General features: G+C 36.1%; 1 protein-coding gene across 1 annotated transcript; it reads right to left on the minus strand.

Moving 5' to 3' along the window:
- Positions 1 to 4,978: 4,978 nt before the first annotated feature.
- Positions 4,979 to 11,615, minus strand: LOC107690545 (ubiquitin carboxyl-terminal hydrolase 8-like). The gene is made up of 18 exons (XM_016488902.1): positions 11,568 to 11,615; positions 11,346 to 11,385; positions 11,152 to 11,220; positions 10,902 to 10,975; positions 10,608 to 10,718; positions 10,288 to 10,390; positions 10,074 to 10,204; positions 9,909 to 9,979; positions 9,673 to 9,792; positions 9,211 to 9,306; positions 8,914 to 9,042; positions 8,611 to 8,739; positions 8,497 to 8,519; positions 8,355 to 8,389; positions 7,782 to 7,886; positions 7,154 to 7,233; positions 7,012 to 7,048; positions 4,979 to 6,123 (listed from the first exon to the last, which is right to left on the minus strand). Exons 2-18 carry the CDS (start codon positions 11,378 to 11,380, stop codon positions 5,567 to 5,569), a joined length of 1,905 nt encoding a protein of 634 aa, XP_016344388.1. The 5' UTR covers positions 11,381 to 11,385; positions 11,568 to 11,615; the 3' UTR covers positions 4,979 to 5,566.
- Positions 11,616 to 15,380: the final 3,765 nt, after the last annotated feature.

Here is a 15,380-nt window from a genome sequence, read left to right on the forward strand (position 1 = left end):
GACAGACAGAGAGACAGACAGACAGACAGACAGACAGACAGAGAGATAGACAGACAGACAGACAGAGAGACAGACAGAGAGACAGACGATAGACAGACAGACAGACAGACAGACAAAGATACATTAACTTAGAAATGATTAAACAAATTTAATGATAGCAAAATTGCTGCACACCAGATGTACATAAGTTACTGAAATTGAACATTTATTTACAGAATGTAATTATTATTATACAAGTATTAAAATATATAATAAGTTATAATGAGTTAGTATTTACTCAATATTTGCGCAGAATTCACTAAACAGGGACAGATGTTAATAGCAGCTGTAAACCGCTGTTATGAATATGAGAATATGATGTTAGGTTAAAATCACTCACTTCCTCTTTATGCTAATTAAGCTGCAGGTTAACGCTGGTTCGTGTGTTTCAGTTCTCGCGCCGCTCGCTGACCTGCGGGTGACCCCGGTGGGGCGGGGCTCCGTGCAGGTTGATTGGCGGGGACAGGGGCGGGGCTTCTGGGTGAGCTGGAGGAATGAAGATCAGCCTTCGTCATCCTCCTCTTCCTCACTGTATCTGTCCACCGTGCTGCGTCTCACAGCTGACAGTCAAACTGTGAATAAAGCATGAAGCTTTCCTCCTAATGTGCTTTATTATCTAATAAATGTCACGTGGTCAGATGTTTGTGGTGTTAATGAACAAATGTTGCTAAACTGCAAACTAACTCTCTCAGCACTGCACCGGAAACTCTTCACGAAACCTGACGTGCATGTTCAATTTAATACTTCATGTTATTTACATTTACATGTAGTTATTTTCTTTTAAATATATTTGACTCATTTTAAAGTATTTTAGTATTTAATGTCATTTCCACTTAAATGTAATTCTTTTTAGATTATGATATTTACATTTTTATTTACAGTGAAAACACATTATATAACAAATATAATGAAAAGCACAGTTTAAAAGTATTTTGTTACGTACAATATTTGGTTCATATATATGTAAATATATTAATTTGTAATGAGAGCAGTGTGAAAACTTGCCATTTATATATATATTACATAATTTTAAGCATTTTAATATTTAACATAATTTTAATTTTAATATATATATATAGTTCATTTATGTATTTACACATTCATTTGTACTGAAAAGGGTTTGAAAACGCCTTTTAAGTATATTTTAAAGTGCTCCACACGGCTCCGGGAGGTGAATAAAGGCCTTCTGAAGGGAATCAATGCGTTTGTGTAAGAAACATATCCATATATAAAACTTCATAAACCTAAATCTCTAGTTTCTGCTGACTGTCGTACGCGTGTTCATTACGCAGGCATAAAATTTATTTGGCTTTTAAAATCTCAGCACCCATTCACTACCATTATAAAGTGTGTGTGTGTGTGTGTGTGTGTGTGTGTGTGTGTGTGTGTGAGGTTCTCACAGCTGTCAATCACGTCCCTCACGTGATCTATGACCTGTGACGGATGTGTTGACCTCTTACACACAACTCATTGTACTGATTACATTTTTTTTTAAATTATGACCCAGTTTCAGCTGCATAAAAACAGTCAGTACAGTTCAGTATGAACTACTGTAAAAAAATATACTTAAAAGGCGTTTTCAAACCCTTTTCAGTACAAATGAACACGTGTAAATACATAAATGAACTATATATATTCAAATTAAAATAACTTTCATTTTTGGGTGAACTGTCCCTTTAAAGTATACACAATTTAGTTAGCAAAACAACCAGTTCATGCCTATACTGTAGTCTGTCACACAGTAATCTGAAGCCCGTTTCTGAAGTGTCCAGGCTGCCTGTCCTACATGGAGAGACGAGATCAGACAAACCTGTTCACAGCCACCAAGAAACAGACATACTACTTCTGCTGGAGGGGCCTACCCATAATGCTGTGCGCTGCAGGAACAACGGCTGTGGACAGGAAGTGGTAGATACACTGCACATCTGCATAGATTCTTACTAATTTTTCATATTTGGCATGTTTGTGTGCTGCTGCCTAACACTTTGTGTGTAATAAACAGAGTGTACGTGCGCTGTGGACCCGCCTATACTAACGCGCTCTTTAAATAACAAAAAAACTACTGCGTTAAACTAGCAAAAGTGGATTCGGACACGCCCTGAGTGCACCTGCGCCGTGCGCTTTATGCCATGCACTTAGATCGTTAAAATAGGGCCCTGTGTGTTTCTTGGCGTGATGGTTTGGCCGTAGTGGTAGTTTATTCATCAGTGCGTGAAAAACATGAACAAAATAAACACAATCTTAAATTTGTCCTTAAACATAAGTTATTCAATTTTAAACTTTTCAAAAGCATTTTGGTTTAACCATATAAATGTGGAGTTAATTTGCTTTTTTCTGAACTTTTAATTTAGGCCTACGGCTTTTCGTTTTAATTTTTGTCAATTTCTGGTGTAGGCCTAAGAAATTCTCACCTTTTATTATCATCTGTTGCCTGTGTTGTTACTGTTGTCATATTGTGCGTGATTTTAATTTAAAAACCCATTCTGGGTTCATTTAAACCCAGCAATATAGTAATTTTTGCAATAAATGTTGCAATAGTTTTAATTTTGTTTGATGACTAAATTAAATCCTCTACTTGTTTTGCTTTAAAAACATATCAATTATACAGTATATATCCACTGAGATACCAGTGTTGTATGATGTTGTATTTTATTTTCTGCGAACAGTTGGAAAGAGGTAAGCTTGCTTTAGATGGTATACAGTGTCATGCAAACTAAACATCAGAAGTAGTTATTTGGTATATTTCAGTTGAGATCAACGAATACAATACGCTTTCATAAGGTAATGCTGAATTATAAATCATAGCAGAAACTCATGACCTAACTCATTTCACAAGATTTCCATGTGTTGACCTCTTACACACAACTCATTGTACTGATTACATTTTTTTTTAAATTATGACCCAGTTTCAGCTGCATAAAAACAGTCAGTACAGTTCAGTATGAACTACTGTAAAAAAATATACTTAAAAGGCGTTTTCAAACCCTTTTCAGTACAAATGAACACGTGTAAATACATAAATGAACTATATATATTCAAATTAAAATAACTTTCATTTTTGGGTGAACTGTCCCTTTAAAGTATACACAATTTAGTTAGCAAAACAACCAGTTCATGCCTATACTGTAGTCTGTCACACAGTAATCTGAAGCCCGTTTCTGAAGTGTCCAGGCTGCCTGTCCTACATGGAGAGACGAGATCAGACAAACCTGTTCACAGCCACCAAGAAACAGACATACTACTTCTGCTGGAGGGGCCTACCCATAATGCTGTGCGCTGCAGGAACAACGGCTGTGGACAGGAAGTGGTAGATACACTGCACATCTGCATAGATTCTTACTAATTTTTCATATTTGGCATGTTTGTGTGCTGCTGCCTAACACTTTGTGTGTAATAAACAGAGTGTACGTGCGCTGTGGACCCGCCTATACTAACGCGCTCTTTAAATAACAAAAAAACTACTGCGTTAAACTAGCAAAAGTGGATTCGGACACGCCCTGAGTGCACCTGCGCCGTGCGCTTTATGCCATGCACTTAGATCGTTAAAATAGGGCCCTGTGTGTTTCTTGGCGTGATGGTTTGGCCGTAGTGGTAGTTTATTCATCAGTGCGTGAAAAACATGAACAAAATAAACACAATCTTAAATTTGTCCTTAAACATAAGTTATTCAATTTTAAACTTTTCAAAAGCATTTTGGTTTAACCATATAAATGTGGAGTTAATTTGCTTTTTTCTGAACTTTTAATTTAGGCCTACGGCTTTTCGTTTTAATTTTTGTCAATTTCTGGTGTAGGCCTAAGAAATTCTCACCTTTTATTATCATCTGTTGCCTGTGTTGTTACTGTTGTCATATTGTGCGTGATTTTAATTTAAAAACCCATTCTGGGTTCATTTAAACCCAGCAATATAGTAATTTTTGCAATAAATGTTGCAATAGTTTTAATTTTGTTTGATGACTAAATTAAATCCTCTACTTGTTTTGCTTTAAAAACATATCAATTATACAGTATATATCCACTGAGATACCAGTGTTGTATGATGTTGTATTTTATTTTCTGCGAACAGTTGGAAAGAGGTAAGCTTGCTTTAGATGGTATACAGTGTCATGCAAACTAAACATCAGAAGTAGTTATTTGGTATATTTCAGTTGAGATCAACGAATACAATACGCTTTCATAAGGTAATGCTGAATTATAAATCATAGCAGAAACTCATGACCTAACTCATTTCACAAGATTTCCATTTTTTTTATTGTTCATTGATTTCATGCATCCTTTAATAATAGAATATGTACCCAGTGGTTAAAAAATACCTTGGCCTATAATATAATATCAGTGTATTATTATAAAAAGTGTATTTTCTGGCTAAATCACTGCCAAATGTAAGATTGTTGTTTAGCATAATAGATCATACATACCAGGTAATATTAAAATAGGTGCCCCTCAAAATACTTACAAATGATTTGTAATTTTCCAGGTTGTTACCCCTTTATTCCCCAAACTTCGCATATTGGTACTGTATAGGTACACTATAATTACAAAGAAAGGTATGCTGTAAATTCTGTTTACTTACGCTGTGCATACTGTTTATGTACTTCAATACTGAGGTGCAAATATCTGCCACTGTGTGCACTAAGCGTAAATAACATCTAATCACTATTACACTAACTGCAAAGAAAATACTATTTTACGTAGTGTAAATAGAATCAATCGTTATTTGCTCTTACTGTAAATAGCATCTGTCACTAGTATTTGCACTTAATGCAAATAACCACTGCCTTCGAATTAAATCCCCAGCAGAAGAGCTGCGTGTCTGCAAGCAACACAGTGCTGTTTAGTTCCTGAATGAATCAGTCCTTTTGAACGAATCATTTATTTTCCCCCCATAATTTCATATTTCTATATTCAAAATGTTATTTTTAAAACTTTAATCTCATAGCATTATTTGTGCATTTATAATTGCTTTAAATGCATTCATGCCACCCATTTTTATTTAGAGGTGGTTAACATAAAAACAAGACGCCCCTAACCTTAAGTATTCCAAATAACTTACTAAACTAGAGATACACAATCTAACGAGATACATTACAAATGACTTTTTAAAGCATGTATTTTGCAATGTGTAGTGAAACACATTTTAAAAGTAACTTTCCCAACCTGGGTTATAAGCTGATGTGGCCCAAATCAGAATCGGAAAGATCCGAATTTTCAACATGTCAAGTCAAGTCACCTTTATTTGTATAGCGCTTTATGAAATACTGTTCAATGTCACACAGTATAGACATTGTATAATATTTAACAGATCAGCAGTTCCTGTATACTCCAATATGAATATATATAGAAAAAAACATGATTCACGTTTTAATGATATTTCTAACATCTGAATCACACAAAGTTTTGTCTCTGTTCTTCATGATACTTTAAATCTTTCTTACGCTGACAAACAGAGTTACTTCTGCCAACTTGAGAGCAATTCTCTAGTACACTCATGTAGTTTCCTCTCTCTTCTCTGTCTCTCAATGATTTGATTACAAATTTCTTTTACTGGCTTTTTCCTTTTTATGCATGCTCTTAGTTTTCTCGTGCTTTCTTTTCTGTGGTTTCTTGGCATCATCATAATGTGGCCTTTGGTTCTCATTCTGATCTACAATCTTTAGCAATTTGGTAACAAGTTCTTTCACCTGGACATGCAAGTCCGCATTAATGTCAAGAACATGATTATTATTTATGCCTGCATAACACTGCATTGCATTTTCTTTGCTGCTTTCTGTGGGATGACCCTTACTGGTGAAGACAATCATAATATATTCACTGGCTGCAAATGGCCTATAGATTTCTTTAAGATGCCTGTAGATTTCTTCAAATGCTTCAAAATCTTCCTCGTTATTCCCTAATCGGGCCACCCAAAGGACCACGTGGGGACCAGGGCTGCACATTTCAAGAGAATCTCTAATGGTTTCAGCGTGCTGCAGCTGCGATTCACCAGAGAACCGAGCATCACTCACAATCATCTCTGCCAGAGTCTTTTTGTAAGTCTCTGGTCTGCTCAGTACAAGGATCCTCAGACGCCCCGTTACAGCAGACACTGAGAAAATATCCGTCTATCATGAGCATCTCAATCAAACACTGGCATATATTAAGTGGTTAAGAATCTGCAAGAAATATTTGTATAAGGCACCACTATTAAAACAAAAATTGTTCATATTTGCTATTTAGCTACCAAGCAACACTCTTGAAACAAAGGTGCTTCACAGTGATGCCATAGAAGAACCTTTTTGTCTATATGGTTCCATAAAGATCCTGTAACATCTGGTTCTTTGTGGCGAAAGAAGGTTCTTCAGATTATAAGAAGGTAAGAAAGAGATGGTTCTTTGACTGAATGCTTCTTTGTGGAACCAAAAACGGTTCTTCTATGGCATCGCTGTAAAGAACCTTTTGAAGCAGCTTTATTTTTAAGAGTGAAGGAAAAGCAAAAGGAATTCACTGCAAAACATGATTTTCTTCCTCAGTAATTTTGTCTAGTTTTCTATTACAAATATCTAAACATTTTTGAAACGAGATACATTTACTTGAGAAGCCAAATGACTTAAGATATGAAGTCTTGTTTTCTGAAATTTTTTTTGTTTATGATTAAAACGAGAAAAATGATCTGGTTTTTCCTTTGAATTAAGATGATTTTTCTGACCCCACTGGCTGATATTTTTCATAAACTAACAAAAACATTTTTTTCAGAAAATAAGACTACATATCTTGAGTCATTTGGCTTCTTAAGTATCTTGATCCAATGTTAAAATGGTGTTTAAATAGTCGGACTAGAAAACAAGACAAAAATATTAACAATTTGATTAAAAAGACCATGCCTTCTGAATTCTTTGTAGGTTCTTTAGAATCTCTTCAAATCAATAATCTTCGTGTTTATAATAACATCGCTAATAAAATCAAATAAATTGTCAGTTGGCTTCTCCATCCTTACCTTCCAGTTGTGGTTTATTATGAGCTCCACCACACTGCTGAAAAAGAAGTTAAAAAAATTATTATTTCCAGTCATTCGATATGTCCCTTAACAAGTGTTTCTGCATTTCTGTTAAATGATAAATCAACTCAGATTCCATCACCTCTGCTCTGCCTGTTTCCACTGGTTCAGTAGTTTTCGTTTTGGGCTCTTCTTCGTGCTCCACCCGTGCAACTGACGAAGCTATAAAAGCACAAAAATCAGACACGGATGTTGCTTTATTAAGTCATTTATGTTGGCCTAACCATGCTGAACAACCATGCAGGTTTTGGATGAAGTGTAATGCTTTTATGTGTTCCTGACGAAATTCACCTTATATAAAACATGGATTGAAATGAACAATACAATGTCTCTGTGCTACAAGGCAAATTTCATGAAATCTGAAGTATACCAAGAGCCTCATCAGCCACACTGTAATGTGTGGGAGGTAAAGCAAGCAGGCAGGGATGTAGACCTAGATGCAGAGTTTAATGAAAGTGTGTAGAAACAGCAGCCAATACATTCAACAACTGACAGCACAAGGGAAACACAAGGACTGTATACACACAAAGGGGATCAGAAGATCACGCCTGGGAGACGAATCAAAGGGAAAAACTACAAACTCACTACAGGAAACAGGAACACACCATACAACATAAAAGTCCAGCACAAAACATCATGCATTGACATGATTCTGACCAAGCCTGAAGTGGTTTGGGTAAATGTAGAAGGATTATTGTAGAAGGACTCACATGGCGCTGTGCTCCTCTGCAGCAGTGCTTCAGTTCTGGGATCCGTCAGAGTGCTGTGAGAATTCTGGGTTTCCTTCCTCATCTGAGAAACTGGAGGACTGTCGACTGTGGAGAAAACCGTGTCTTTGGACAACTACACTAAATTCAGTGACAATCAGAAGAATCTCTTTAGTAGGAGTATTTGAAATGCATGCACTATTTAAAAAACCCTTAATAGCTGACTTCCTGTTGGGTGAGCTAATGACTGTCAGTGTGAAACTTGTTTGACTTAGTGAAAACAACATATGTGCCAAGTTTCACACATTTATGTACTTGTATGTACGATATATGCACCATTTGCACTCTGATGTGCGTGCAAATTTTCAAGAGTTTTTGAGCATGTTAAAATTTAAAAACAAACAAATAAATTTACAATGTGGTCCTTTGTACTTGCAGGGCCCTAATAAAATAATGAGTAAGAACAAAAATAATTTAGACAGTGCATATGCAATAGCATGTTTTACTGTCAGTGTACCAGCCTTTGTTCAACACAAGAGAATCTCAGGTTAAATGCAAAATTGTGAATGTACTCACGTTTCCGGTACAAGAGCAAGTAAGCTTCCCTAGACCTACATTAAAAGATTAAAAACTGCAGTTACTTTGTAAGTTAATTATGTGATATGATATGCATTCATTCATAGTTGATTAAGAGTCATTTGACATTACTGGCATTTACCTTTCCAGTTTGCTCTCATCGATCTGAAGGAAATCACAAGAGCACAGCTCAGTGATATAAAGCACCAGTGGTATTTATAATTTAAGTCTTAAATATATAATAATAACACATTACCTCTGTGACATGACTGTCATCAAAAGAGTACCACGTGTTCTCTGTGAAAGATCGGATGTCAGCAGTGTAGTGACCCCCGTAACGGCTCCCCCTGTGGTTGATCACGGCATAGAGACAATATTCCTGCTCCTGAAACAACATCAAGCAGGGTTTAGCACTAAAGACTGAGATTCACGGATGTTAAAACTTACATCTGGCTGTATTCTCTAATACTTTTTATGTGTTGGTCAAGCTTGATATAACTTCATCCTATCATAGCCAAATAAAAGGGTCTATCGTGTGGTGTTTAGGGTGGTTACATACCCCAAGAGATAAATGAAGCGGTACATCCACGGGGCAATCATTCTTCACAAACCCACATGACCAATAGTCGTACACAAACCTTTTCAGGTGCAAAGGCAGTATTGTTGGATACTCGTGTATTTCACAACTCTGTGTAAAATAGCAATGCAAACCTGTAAAGCTGCTTTGGAAGAACTTGCATTGTGAAAAGCGTTATACAAATATAACTGAATAGAATGCACCACTTTGAGCACTATACCAGCTTTGGAAAAATTGGGCTTTTAAACGTACACCGACAGCAGCAAAAATGAATTTTACCCATGTTGTATCACTTTTCTCATCGCAGGTTTCACAGTACATCTGGTCATCTCCATCTAATATTGTAGATGCAAAATATGATTGAACCCCATCTTCCTGAAATCAAAATAAAACGGTTTATGATGACCTGCGCACAAGCCTCTGTTTGGCACACAATTATGGAAGCCCGTTTCCGCCACTGAGTGAAAAAATAAAACAAGCTAATTGCAACTGTTTTCATGCAATTCTGACTTTTTTTTCTCAGAATTATATCTGGCGGTTTTGACTTCATAACACACAATTGTGAGATATAAATTCAGAATTGAGAGAAATTAACTCACAAGCGTAAAAATTGGGCGTAAATCGCAAATGCAAATTGTGAGAAAAAACGTCGCAATTACCTCGATTTATTATTTATGCGGTGGCGGAAATGGCCTTCCATACATAATCATGAATACAGAAGCTCACTGAATTTAGCCTTACTAGTCTGTACGGTCCATCTGTGCTGTTCAGAGCGATCTGTAGTGACTTGAACGAGCTGTCATCATGAGACTCGTGATTTTCTGCACATTTTCTGTTGTTCCTCATAGTTCCACTAAAGACCTGTTTCAGTTAAAAGAGTCACAGAGCAAACACTGCACAGGACCTTCTTCACTGTTTAACAAGCAAACGTTCTGTTATTTTTCTGCATTGTTACATATTGAAAAGAAATAAGCTACCTCGGCCAAATCAGGGCCTACTTTCTCTAGGATATCTAGGAAGTATTCCACAGCATCCTGCTGCTCATATACTGAAATTAAAGTGAAAATACAACACACTTCATACACACAAACAGTGCGGTTACAATGAAGGATTTCATTCAATTGCGCCCATCATAAACGTACTTCTCTGTATACCGAGAGCCTTGATTATTCCTTCCGTTGAGATGCTCTGAGCACCCCTGACCTGATTGCTGAGCTCTTTAAATAGTTCCTTTAATGCTGACTCTAATTTCTCACTTGTGTCACCAGGAGTTCTAAAAGAATAGACAACAACTGTTTTTCATTTCAGCACGATTTTTCATTAGACACATGAAAAAGACAAGAAGATGAAACCAACAGCAGCAGCACTCTCTCTCTGAACGCTTGGGTCATGAAGAGCACCTGCAAGGTTGCATTCAGATAGCACGTTGCACCTAGATTGAGCAAACCTCTGTATGGACCTAAAGAGAGGCAGCAGATGCTTAAAACAAATTCATGATATATTTACTAAATCTAATTCATGAACATTGGCCTCTAATCGATAGAAGCATCTCATTGTACTATAATTCCTTTGCACTTTCATGTTATGCATAAAGCACACTATTTAAGGGTTTTTAATTTCATATTTAAATGACCTTTTTTTTCTCTCTGATGTTTTGAGAAAGTATCTCAACTCACAAGGATCTTGGTTTGCTGTCAGCCTGTGAGAGACTGATGATCTGTCAACTAGATCCTTTATTTTCATCTTTTCCGTGTCATTTGCCAACTGATTTACTGCATCTGAATTGCCTGCAGAGAGACACAACTTTCAGCAATAAACTCCAGTTCAAACTTGACCTCTCAGTACCACATTTGGATTGAATTATTGTAAAACCGAATCTAATATGTTTTGTAAAAAGAAAAAAAAGACAAGAAAATATACACAATATTCATATGCAACTGTAGTAACAATTATCCTGTGGAAGTGTGTACCTGAAGCTAAGGACTGCAGAGCAGTTGACCCAGTGCTGGGTGTTTGAGACTGAGCCTCACTGAAGGCAAAACTGCTGTTATTAGATGCAGGAGAAATCATTATATATATTAATGTAACACACAATTACATCTGGAAACATATACATAATGTATACATAACATATACATAATCTAACACACACACACACACATATATATATATATATATGTGTGTGTAAGAAGATTAATAACTGCATCAATATGGCCTTACCTTTGTCTTAGAAGTGGCCATGAGGAACATCTCTTCAGTTTTTTAACAACAGAGTCCTGGTTGAGAGATCTTCAAATATTTGAAGGTATACACTGTAAGATTCTACTGCATTGACCATCAGTAAACAATCAACATGGCAGTTTACTCTAGTCATGTTTTAGATGTGTGTCTAGTGAATTATAATAGACACTTACTGCTTCAGCACAGCTGTATCTACTTTGGTCTTCATTTCATCTACAAAATAAGGAATAAAATCACTTTCAACATACCAGTGGTGTTTCTACAGAAAGCAATAATGAACAACTATTAAATCAGCTACCATCAGGCACGAATATATATATATATATATATATATATACATGTAATTGTGTAATAGTGTAATGTATAGTGAAATATTTATATATTTTTTTTGTTACCTGAATCTAAGGACTGTGCTGGAGAAGGTTGCTGAGTGCAGGGATGAAATTACCGTATAGTGTAATGTATAGTGAAATATTTATATATTTTTTTTGTTACCTGAATCTAAGGACTGTGCTGGAGAAGGTTGCTGAGTGCAGGGATGAAATTACCAAGTTTACAAAACAGCCAACGAAAGCCAGCATATGCATAAGATCTATAAAGATAAAGCGTCAATATGAACTTTATGAGTAGCCACATGTGACTTATTTTCAGTGGAATGACATCATAGTTGAGAGCCCTTAAAATAGCTAATAAACAACATAAGAATCTGTTATCGGGCATTGAACATTTTCACTGCAAAGTGTGACTTTGTTTTAGATGAGTTTAGTTACCATCGAGAAAAACGCTTAAAGAACACTCACCTCACACACAGCACGGACAGAAACAACTATACTAAAAAAAGAGTAGACATTTCAATAAGGTTTCGTCACTATGCTTCATGTAACTCACCAGTATCAACAGATCCTCAATGTGCAAATCGAAACTACAGCTGGACCTGTAACTTAGAAATACAATAGTTTCAGTAATTAACAAACACACCCGTCAGCTAATGTTTAAAGTATGTGCTTTATTCCTCCCTCGCATGGAATGTCCTCAGTCCAAAACATCTTTTGTTAGATAAACGAAAGCAAAAATGCAGCGAAGTGAAAACATTTCCAATGAAGACATTCAGCTTTCACTTTCACGAAAATGCTCTCTTGACATCAAGGAGGGACAAAATCCTCAGTAGAGGACGGATTATTTAACTGCTTATTGTTTGCTGACAGAGAATACACACCCATGCTACTAAAAAATACCGTTTAGTATGTTCCCCAAAGCGATGTCTCAGAAACATGCACCTTATGCCAGCCGACCTCTTCAGAACTGAAAGTGTAAAGCCCAGACTCCCAATAAGGACTCAAAAGCACACCCTAGGGTTAAGACCATCTTAACCTATACCGGAGTAACACCTGTTCCCAAATCAGCTCGTTTACCTTACGAAAATTACCATTATTTTACTACAAATAAAATAAACAAAACAAAACATGGTTACTATAGTTAAACCATGGCAACCACAAATTAACCATAGTTTTGCCTCACTAACCACAGTTTTATTTGTAGTAAAACTGTAGTTATACAGATAAATACGGCAAAAAAACGGTCACTACACTTCTAATACAATGAAACCAATGCAGCCAATTCGTGCGACCTCACTTGTACGCTTTTGTACACTGTAAAAAAAATTCCGTAAAATTTACGGTAAAAAAACGGCAGCTGTGGTTGCCGGAATTTTACTGTAAAAAATACGGTAGCAACGTTTTAGGTTTTACGGTTTTAACTTAAATTTACAGTTAAATACCGTAATTTCATTAACTGAAATAATGTTAATATACCAACCTATTGAAGTACTGAAATCTGTTTTGTATCTTTATAATACACTGAGAACCACCAAATGCAGGAGGTGATGAGAAAGTCACATGATGAACCAAAGCCCATCACAAGCAGCTTTTAAATACTAACACATATAGAAGGTGCACAGTGTGATTCACACAAACACTAAACACCATCACGGTAACACACATGAAACTGAAATAATGCAATAAACATTCATTTAACAACATTAGGTGTAACACACAACCCAATATACAAAACTGATAAGAAAAAAACTAAGAAACAGTTATTTCAACAAAAAAAACATCAAATTTGAAATGTAACGCAGGGAATTCTGGGAATGTCAGTTTACGGTTATTCACTGTAAATTATACGGTCTTTTTCACTTCCAAAAACGGTATACTTCCGTAAAATTACATGTAATGTCCAATACAGTTTTTCACCGTATATAGTTGGGGAATTTACCGTTAACCATTTAACAGGTTTTTACTGTAGCATTTTTACAGTCTTTTACCGTTAAATTCGCGGTCATTTTTTACAGTGTACGATTTCTGGGACGGTTAACTTTAGGGGCGGGGTTAGGTGTGGTTCTTTGTACAAATTTGCCACGTCGTAAAATACGTACGATTTTTCTCAAATCGTATGAATTTGTACGAGTGAGGTCGTATGAATTCGTACAAATTAGCCACCTTGTCAAATATGTACGAATTGTCGTGAGATTGTGTTGATAAAACCATGGTTAATTTTCTTAAGGGTAGCCTATAAGTGGAACTTATATAGAAACCGGTCTCCAGAAATGTGTCTCCCAAGCATAAAAACACAATCAAACATCAAAATTACTTTTGGTTTCATTCTTTTTTTATTGAGGCACTTAAAAGTTATTAAACATGACTAGTAAAATAATTAATTATGGCGTTTGAAAACAGGGTTTAGTAACTTCTTTCACAGGCCTATTCCCAAGGTGGGACCCCGGGCACTGTGGGTTGTGTCCCTTAATTAACACAACAGATCCAGCTCATTATATCAGTGACATGAAGTGGGTGTGACAGATGAAACACTGTGTTGAGAAACATTTGATTTATTTCTCCCAAAAGCATTTATTTAACCCTATACAAAAAGATCACAAAATCGATTAGGAAGGAAATACAAGAAAAATGTCATTGCATAGCTCACCCGAGTAAACATTTTTTCATCTGCCTAATTGGTTACAAGATATTCAGATCATTTCAAGTGTTTCTTTCATCCTGGCAACAGAATCAATCATCAAGACTTTAAATTGTTTCATTGGTCAAGATATGTTAAAATCCAGATTTATACCTAGGTGTGACTGTTGGTAAATTTAGAAATTGATAGCAACATAAAAGAAAGGGCTTTTAACAGTATAATGGGTTCTTCAATCTCAGAGGGAAATCATAAAGTCTATATTTGTAGTTCTTTGAAGACACATGAAGGATGAATATACAGCACACTTGTCTTGAGCCTGACGACTTTTGGTTCATCTTCCACCCGGCAAACGAATTATGATGCAGATAATGGCTTTATCCTTGATCCCATGGTCAGAGAACTTGTCGGTGTCATTTAGTTGTTTACTGGTGTAGAGTAATCGTAATGCAGACGGGTCTGTGAGAATTAAATTAAACATTTAGTTGTGGCAACAATTACACTTCAGCTGAAACATAGGCTACAACAATGTATATGATTCAACTCTATTGCTCCTCTGAATCAACCAAACTTGTATATTCATAGTACTTATATAGTCACTGTACCTGATGCCTCCTGTGGCAGTTTCTCAGCAAGCTTTTTTTTGAATTTCTCCACCGTCATGTTATTGAATTCTTCCTCCGAATTGGCGACGTCTATAGTTTTCTTCTCGCCTTGCATCCCGATCACAGACACTTGATAGGTTCTCCCCATATCTCACCGACACACAGACTGATGTGAAGCGTGGCACACTTTCTGTTTTTGCCTGCATGTGAACAAAGCAAGTTTTGAAGGAGTGCACGGTATCAAAGTGAAAGACCCTCTGATAAGAGCCCTTGACGGGAAAGAGTATGATTTCTCCGAAGTGCTTGCAAAACAGAAAATAAAAGGACAGTTTGTTATATCGAAGACAGTGGCGCAATTCATACCATTATGTACTTGCCTTTTATTTGTATATGTATTCTTTAACTTAAACTTTTATCTTTAATCGAGGAAAATTATTTTTCTTTAAAGGTTTCATATTTCATTGTTATCAAAACATCCGCATGACTGAGTGGTGCTTTCACTTTCTTATTTTCTGAACTGAAAGTGAATGCATTATTGGTTCACTTCACAGGTAAGATATTGATCCACTTTCCAACTTTCTCATTCGTGCTTGTAGTTATTCCAGACGAACTGAACAAAGAGACTTCATCGAG

This window comes from Sinocyclocheilus anshuiensis, unplaced genomic scaffold, assembly GCF_001515605.1.
Source record: "Sinocyclocheilus anshuiensis isolate Anshui unplaced genomic scaffold, SAMN03320099.WGS_v1.1 scaffold1849, whole genome shotgun sequence".
Taxonomy (NCBI): Eukaryota; Metazoa; Chordata; class Actinopteri; order Cypriniformes; family Cyprinidae; genus Sinocyclocheilus; species Sinocyclocheilus anshuiensis.

Coding starts and splice junctions, on each gene's coding strand:
- LOC107690545 (XM_016488902.1), bottom strand. CDS start 11,380: ATGAAGACCAAAGTAGATACAGCTGTGCTGAAGCA. Junction 10,976..11,151: donor TGGCCACTTCTAAGACAAAG/GTAAGGCCATAT, acceptor ATCTAATAACAG/CAGTTTTGCCTTCAGTGAGG. Junction 10,719..10,901: donor TCTGCAGTCCTTAGCTTCAG/GTACACACTTCC, acceptor GTCTCTCTGCAG/GCAATTCAGATGCAGTAAAT.